Below are 9,114 nucleotides of genomic sequence, written 5' to 3'. Positions count from 1 at the left end.
CCCGTCCTGACTAAACATCTGCTGACAAGTGTTGAAAAGTCAGATGTCTACTCAGCACTGGAATACTAAGTGCAGAGAGAAGATGCAGAATGAGAAAGATGCGTGCTGGAGGAAAGAAGGAGCAGCTGTGCAAAGGGGCAGCATCGGCTAAACAGTTGAGCAACAAGAGTAGTAATTTTTAACCCAGACAATCATTTTGGGACCCCCCAAAAAAAATCTGGAATATTTGTTGCACGTTGATTTTATTTGGCCAAATTCGGGTGAATCTTCCAAACTTGAAATTCACGCGCCCGTTACTCGCCCAATAATCCATAACTTGTAGACCCAGAACAGGCAGAGACATTGGACTCTGTTACGCTCCAGCTTCAAATTTCTCTCTTTTCTCAGGTTCTCAGTTTAGAAGGATTTTGTGACGATACGTCATGGCAGTCTATCACTCCGATTATCTGCTACGGATCCTAGTCCTTCTATGCCGAGTGCTGGTAACAACGTCGTGTCTCAGCTGCTTCACCACACCGGAGGAGAGAGCCCAAATCTGCGAGTATCCCGTCTTGCTGAACAAAATAAGTGCTCAAAAATGTTTAGAGGCAATCCACTCTGCTTTTAGTTCACTGGATGACATCTTGATAGGTAACTTGGATCTGCTTCTACTGTTCATCCCTCTTTTATCATGTACAGAGCATGTGAGATATCAAGATTTGGCTATTATCCTGATTTACTTGCAGCTCATTAACTTCTTTAGAGCAGGAAATCCATCTCCATCATGGGATGCACGCTTTGCACAATGTCTATAGGACTCATCAAAAGTCTCTTGAACCTTTTCTCCTTGCAGCTTATTCTGAGATTGGCAACATCCGATCCTATATACAAACTTTTGAGACAGAAGTCAGGGCGATCAGCAAAGATGGTAAGTTCTAGAAATGTCCACATTTTTCACCATTTTCATGATACTAAAAATTTATTTCCTTACATTTCTCTGTTTTTATACTAGCCAGTCCGTCAGCTTGGGTCAATCTATTTTTAAATACAACCAAACATTTTGTGCGAAAACTGGAAGAGCGTATCACGAGTAAGTAGCTAAAGTTCCTCAAAGCTCCTGTGACCCTTACCCCTGCAAGTCATTAATCCTTAACGGATAACTAAACTATTTTTCTTATTCAATTATTAATCTGTCTTTGCACAGTTATGACTCTTAGAAATTTACTCCATTACCTTATTTTGCTTCATTCTCTCTCAAAGACAATTCTGAAAGTGCTTTTTTACCTGTCTAGTTTATGCTCCATTAGAAGCTGCTTTGATCTGCTGCCCTTTCAAGAATCTATACTCAAACACTAATTACAAACACTCTGACTGTTTCCCCATGGGTGAAAGGAGGAGAGAAGCTCAAACAGTGTTTGCAAACAGTGTTTACGTTCAGATTTTTTATAGAGCAGCAGTTCAAAGCAGCTTCAAAAGGAGCAAGGACTAGCCAGTTAAAACACCACTTTTAGTATGTTTTTTGAGAGAGAAGGAAGCAATGTAAGGTATTGGAATACTTAGACTGATCATTAATAAATAAAATTAAAATGTGGTTAATGAGTAACTCACTTTTTTATTTTTTGTTTATTAATGATCAGTCTAAATATTCCAGTACCTTACATTGCCTCATTCTGTATCAAACATCATGCTGAAAGTGCTGTTTTATCTGCCTTGTTCTTGCTCCTTTAAAAGCTGTTTTGAACAGCTGCTCCAGAAAAAATCCATACTTAAATACTATATACAAACATTCTCCCTGTGGGACCATCTTTGCTCCACTCACCCATACTGAGACAGTCAGAGAGTTTGAAAATAATGTTTGAGTATGGATTCTTGCTAATGCAGCAGTTCAAAGAAGATTCTAAATAAGCAAGGTCTAGGCAATTAAAAAAATATAAACATGGTATATAAGAGACAAGGAACTTATGTAAAATATTGAAATATTTAGATTGATCATTAATAAATTAAAAAAATATAAAAAATCAGTTACACATTTACCATATTTTTTATTTATTAATGATTAGTCTAAATATTCCAATACCTTACATTTCTTTCTTCTCTATCAAACACCATGCTGAAAATGATGTTTTAACTGTCTAGTTCTTGGTCCTTTAGAAGCAGCTTTGAACTGATGCATTAACAAAAATCCATACTTAAACACTATTTACAAACACTCTACCTGTTTGAACTTTTCTGCTTTCCTCACCCATGCTGAGTGTTTGCAAATAGTGTTTGAGTATGAATTCTTGCTAGAGCAGCAGTTCAAAGCACCTTCTAAAGGAGCAAGGACTACACAGTTAAAACACCACTTTAAGCAATGGTGTTTTAAAAAGAAGGATGCAATGTAAAGTATTGGAATGTTTAGACTGATCATTATTAAGAAAAAAAAAGTAAGTTGAGATACCCTTTAACCATAGCTGCTTTTTCTCCATTAGGTAACCCACCAGCAAAATGCCAACCTCCATGTGGTGAGTTACATCATCAGACAGGAAGTGTGTGACCTTCATTATATACATGGATGGTCTTCACTCGCCTCTCTTTATATTTCTCCACCCCAGGACTTCAGAAAGCTGCTAGCACCTTCATCTGCAGCCGATGTGCTCAGGAGGACTGTACATTTCCCGTGACCTGTCCCAGTAAGATCCCTTCTATCATCAGTTTATAAATCTCATATCAAGCTGTTCATTTACCGCTCATTGGGTTTCCCTGATTGTTTCCTTCTCAGTTGAGGTCGTAAGAGTTGGAGAGCTGGACAAGTCCCTCATCCCTTGTGGAGGGATATTCGATCTTCCGGAATTTCTGAAGGTCATCTGGAAATATGCCAGAGATGTAAGTCATCTGGTTCAATCCATGACCCTTCTATTCCATGACAAATGGAGACCTGTCACCCCTCGATCAACCTTAACGCTGATATCACTCCACGTAACTAACGTCCTCCGTGACATCATCAATGTTTTCAATTTCAGCTCAAGACGACTGATTTAAGATACTTCAGTGACATCTTTTCTGGAGAAGACCTGTTTATACTGATCGAGCCTTCAAGGGTCAGCCATATCGGGACTTATGTCTGTGACGTCATAGATGAGGATGACGACATCATACTCCGCAGATTCACCTATCTGGATGGTAAGTCTCTAAAATATTGTCTTTTTTAGAACATTTTGATGTGTGACATAAATGTATATAGTCGATCAGAAGCCCTTTCAACTTCTTCACTGCTCTTACAGCAAAGAACTTCTGATCACCGCTCCATCCGTCTTTGTCTGTGACATATAAGACACCATGCCTCGTACAACCTCTTTAATTCTCTTATCTTCTGTTTTCAGTGGTAAAGAATGAAAATAATGCAGACAACAATCTAGAGGAAGACTTCCAACTGGCTATCCAGTCAAAAACACCTGAACAGGTAGAGGAGGAGAAGAAGAATGAACCTAGTTCCTCCAAAGAAAACTCTGATAGCCCTCTCAGATATGCCATCTACGCTGCCATCTGCTGCCTTATCATCACATTGGTGTTTGGCTACCTGTGGCGTTATTCCCTCAGCGTGGACTGGTAAAAATATAGGGAAAGAAACCTCATCTTATCAGGTCATCTGGCCACATGGAGAAGAACCCATCACCCATTGGGAGTCAAGAAAAGTAGACCATGAACGCAGGAAGAGAAGCCTACTCTACCCTAATTTCCATAAAATATCTACAAGGGTAAAGTGAGAACTCTAAAACCTGAACTAGAGTCGCCCCTTAATAAATTTAGTACATTTTAACCCAAATAACATCTAAGACAAAATTATGGAGCAAAAGCCTAAGGAAATCTCCCTCGTATTGACGTTAGCCAGACGCAAAAATATTTTGTGAAATTTCCTTTTTGTAACATTGCGGGTTTTAATATGAACTCGACTGATTAAGGTAGAAAGTTTGATATTTCATGTGGGCACAGTCTCTCTGATCTGTCAGATTGGGTCTCTAATTGTTTCTGCAGCCATTACTAGACTCTCCACACTCGCTAAGTACTGACAAATGGCAGCAGCGCTTTCCCTGACCCCAGTGTCTACATTAAAGCCAGAGGTTGGCGGCTCTTACACATCAGGTTGTACAACTCCAACTGCTCATCAAAGACACTAGTTATTCACCAAGAGTCTGAAATCTATAGACATGTCCTAATTAGTACTAAATCTTATATAACAGCAGAAGATGAAAGAAAATGAAATATTTTATTATTATTTATGGTTTTTCAACTGTCTACAAGAATATAACTGTTATAATACTGCCCCCATTAACAAAAAAAACTGTGATAATATGGCTCTTATGTAAAAGAATATAATTGCTATAATACTGATCCCCATCTACAAAATGATACCTACTATAATACTGCGCCCTATATACAAGACTATAACTACAATAATACTGCGCCCTATGTACAAGAATAATTGCTATAATATTGTAACCTGTGTCCAAGAATATAACTACTATAATACTGCTCCTATGTACAAAAATATAACCTCTATAATACTGCCCCTATGTATAAGAATATAACTACTATAATACTGCCCCTATGTATAAGAATATAACCACTATAATACTGCTCCTATGTACAAGAATATAACTACTATAATACTGCTCCTATGTGCAAGATTATAACTACTATAATACTGCTCAGTAAGTACAAGAATATAACTACTATAGTACTGTCCCTATGTACAAGAATATAACTACTATAATACTGCTCCTATACAATGGGTATGGAAAGCATTCAGACCCATTTAACTTTTTCACTCTTTGTTTCATTACAGCCATTTGGTAAATTCAAAAAAGTTCATTTTTTCTCATTAATATACACTCTGCACCCCATCTTGACTGAAAAAATGAAATGTAGAAATTTTTGCAAATTTATTAAAAAGGGAAAACTGAAATATCACTTGGTCATAAGTATTCAGACCCTTTGCTCAGTATTGAGTAGAAGCACCCTTTTGAGCTAGTACAGCCATGAGTCTTCTTGGGAGTGATGCAACAAGTTTTTCACACTTGGATTTGGGGATCCACTGCCATTCTTCCTTGCAGATCCTCTCCAGTTCCGTCAGGTTGGATGGTGAATGTTGGTGGACAGCCATTTTCAGGTCTCTCCAGAGATGCTCAATTGGGTTGAGGTCAGGGCTCTGGCTGGGCCAGTCAAGAATGGTCACAGAGTTGTTCTGAAGCCACTCATTTGTTATTTTAACTGTGTGCTTAGTGTCAGTCTCTTGTTGGAAGGTGAACCGTCGGACAAGTCTGAGGTTCAGAGAACTCTGGAAGAGGTTTTCATCCAGGATATCTTTGTACATGGCCACATTCATGTTTCCTTCAATTGCAACCAGTCGTTTTGTCCCTGCAGCTGAAAAACACCCCTATTGCATGATGCTGCCACCACCATGTTTCACTGTTGGGATTGCATTGGACAGGTGATGAGCAGTGCCTGGTTTTCACCACATATGCCACTTAGAATTATCACCAAAAAGTTCTATCTTTGTCTCATCAGACCAGAGAATCTTATTTCTCATAGTCTGGAAGTCCTTCATGTGTTTTTTAGCAAACTCTATGCGGGCTTTCATATGTCTTGCACTGAGGAGAGGCTTCCGTCAGGCCACTCTGCCATAAGGGCCCAACTGTGGAGGGCTGCAGTGATAATTGACTTTGTGGAACTTTCTCCCATCTCCCTACTACATCTGTGGAGCTCAGCCACAGTGATCTTGGGGTTCATCTTTACCTCTCACCAAGGCTCTTCTCCCACAATTGCTCAGTTTGGCTGGACGGCCAGGTCTAGGAAGACTTCTGGTGGTCCCAAACTTCTTCCATTTAAGGATTATGGAGGCCACTGTGCTCTTAGGAACCTTGAGTACTGCAGAAATTATTTTGTAACCTTGGCCAGATCTGTGCCTTGCCACAATTCTGTATCTGAGCTCCTTGGTCAGTTCCTTTGACCTCATGATTCTCATTTGGTCTGACATGCACTGTGAGCTGTGAGGTCTTATATAGACAGGTGTGTGCCTTTACAAATCAAGTCATATCAGTTTAATTAAACACAGATGGACTCCAATGAAGGAGTAGAACCATCTCAAGGAGGATCACAAGGAAACAGACAGCATGTGACTTAAATATGAGTGTCTGAGCAAAGGGTCTGAAAACTTATGACCATGCGATAGTTCAGTTTTTCTTTTTTAATAGATTTGCAAAAATTTCTACATTTCTGTTTTTTTTCGGTCAAGATGGGGTGCAGAGTGTACATTAATGAGAAAAAAATAACTTTCTTGAATTTACCAAATGGCAAACAATGAAACACTGCTGGCGACACTCTGACCCAGCGGTCATAGTTTCAATTGTACTTACGTCTGTAAAATGCGAGTACAATTGATCCCTGGGAGCCGGTGCTCTGCAGCTTCTCTGTGCCGGCTGTCAGTTTGACAGCTGGCACAAAGAACAGCCGACTCCCAGTTCGGGGAGCAGCAGAATGCAGCCGCCGGAGGAGACACCGCAGACGGCCGCAATAGGTAGCCTGACTGCAGCCCCCTGCCGGCTGTGGCCGTGGCACATACACCGGCTGCTTTCCTTAGATACGCCTCTGGTTGGGTGGGCCACTAAGCACTCCATACCCTGTTGCAGCTGCGACCCCTGGGACCATATGGTAGTTACGTCCCTGACTATAATAATGTTCAAGATTATAACTACTATAATACTGCTCACTATGTACAAGAATATAACTACTATAATACTGTCCCTATGTACATGAATATAGCTACTATATTACTGCCCGCTATGTACAACAATATAACTACTATAATACTGCCCCTACAGTATGTACAGGAATATAGCTACTATAATACTGCCCGCTATGTACAAGAATATAACTACTATAATACTGCCCCTATGTACAAGAATATAACTATTATTATACTGCCCCTATGTACAAGAATATAACTACTATAATACTGCCCCCTATGTATAAGGATATAACTACTATAATACTGCTCCTATGTGCAAGAATATAACTACTATAATTCTGCCCCCTATGTACAAGAATATAACTACTATGATACTGCTTCTATGTACTAGGATATAACTACTATAATACTGCCCCTATGTACTAGAATATAACTGCTATAATACTGCCCCTATGTAAAAGAAATTAACTGCTATAATAATGCCCCATGAAAACGAATAAAACTACTATAATACTGCCCCCATGTACAAGAATATAACTACTATAATACTGCCCCTATGTGATATAATACTACTACTATAATTCTGCTCCTATGTATAAGAATATAGCTACTATAATATTTCTCCTATGTACTAGAATATAACTACTATAATACTGCTCCTATGTACAAGTATATAACTACTATAATACTGCCACCTATGTACAAGAATATAACTACTATAATACTGCTCTTATGTACAAGAATATGACTACTATAATACTGCGCCTCTGTACAAGAATATAACTATAATAATACTGCTCCTATGTACTAGAATATATCTACTACAATACTGGTCCTATGTACAAGAATATAACTTCTATAATACTGCTCCTATGTACTAGAATATAACTACTATAATACTGCTCCTATGTACAAGAATATGACTATTATAATACTGCTCCTATGTACAAGAATATGACTATTATAATACTGCGCCTCTGTACAAGAATATAACTACTACAATACTACCTCCTATTGACAAGACTATAACTACTATAAAACTGCTCCTATGTACATGAATATAACTACTATAATACTGCTCATATGTACATGAATATAACTACTATAATACTGCCTCTACGTGCAAGAACATAACTACTGTAATGCCGCTCCTATGTACAAGAATATAACTACTGTAATACTGCTCCTATGTACAAGAATATGACTACTATAATACTGCTCCTCTGTACAAGAATATAACTACTATAATACTGCCCCTAAGTAGAAGAATATAACTGCTATAATACTGCCCCTATGTACAAGAATATAACTACTATAATACTGCCCCTATGGACAAGAATATAACTACTATAATACTGCCCCTATGTACAAGAATATAACTACTATAATACTGCCCCTAAGTAGAAGAATATAACTACTATAATACTGCCCCCTATGTACAAGAATATAACTGCTAAAAAGTTGTAAAAAGATTTTTAGGTAAAATTTGAGCTGATCTGAAGCAATGAATTTCAGTATAAAGTTGTGATTTGAAAGGAACACTTGAAATACATTTGTAACAATGAATTATTCTCCACGTGTGTCCACAGAGATAGAATGAGAAATGCCCTAACTTTATTCTTAAGGCTCATACCTTGGAATCAAAGTGCCCCCCATAGTGACCCAGCCTTCCCATGCATGGCTGCCCATACATTATTCCTCATGTTGTGAATCTTTTATTACTTCTTCCTCTGTGTTCCCTCATCAATATTCAAACCATCTGCTGTAAAATGCCACCTGATTGGACTGCGGAGCAGCGGGGGATCAGGCCGGAGCAGAGCCATTGAAAGGATACATTTTTCTCAATAACCCTGCCAGTGCCAGCCTCCCGCCAGCTTCTCTGGATTCATTTCGGCCCCTGGGGACAATTCCTTTTACATCTTTTTGTTTAAGGCAATTTATAAGAGGTGGATACATCCTAACCAAGCAGAACGTAGAAAGAGACATATTTATATTCGGCTCCACTTTCTTTATGAAATGAAGGAGAATCCCATATTAAGTGATTCTTACGAAAAATGAAATGTGAAGCCTGGGGGGTGAGAAATCATTGACCGCTGTCTTTTCCCGTCCAGGAGTAATCGGACTTAAAGTGTATAAAAGTGAACCAACAAAATCATTGTGCCACATAAGGGTAAAATAACTGGTTACAAGTCTGAGAAAGGAGAAGGGGAAGATCATTTTCCTCTTTTACAGTGGGGAAAAAAAGTATTTAGTCAGTCAGCAATAGTGCAAGTTCCACCACTTAAAAAGATGAGAGGCATCTGTAATTTACATCATAGGTAGACCTCAACTATGGGAGACAAACTGAGAAAAAAAAATCCAGAAAATCACATTGTCTGTTTTTTTTCATTTTATTTGCATATTATGGT

The 9,114-nt window shown here is 38.5% G+C and overlaps 1 protein-coding gene across 1 annotated transcript; it reads left to right on the top strand.

Moving 5' to 3' along the window:
• Positions 1-422: 422 nt before the first annotated feature.
• On the top strand, positions 423-8,726 carry SPACA6 (sperm acrosome associated 6). Its single transcript, XM_073569908.1, has 10 exons — positions 423-630; positions 833-907; positions 1,004-1,069; positions 2,451-2,483; positions 2,574-2,651; positions 2,741-2,844; positions 2,982-3,141; positions 3,342-3,567; positions 5,806-5,883; positions 8,639-8,726. The coding sequence occupies exons 1-10, from the start codon at positions 423-425 to the stop codon at positions 8,724-8,726; spliced, it is 1,116 nt and encodes a 371-aa protein (XP_073426009.1).
• The last annotated feature ends 388 nt before the right edge of the window (positions 8,727-9,114 follow it).

The sequence above is a fragment of the Dendrobates tinctorius genome, unplaced genomic scaffold (assembly GCF_039654945.1).
Source record: "Dendrobates tinctorius isolate UK_male_01 unplaced genomic scaffold, ASM3965494v1 ptg000028l, whole genome shotgun sequence".
Taxonomy (NCBI): domain Eukaryota; kingdom Metazoa; phylum Chordata; class Amphibia; order Anura; family Dendrobatidae; genus Dendrobates; species Dendrobates tinctorius.
This window is presented reverse-complemented; position numbering and strand designations above follow the sequence as displayed.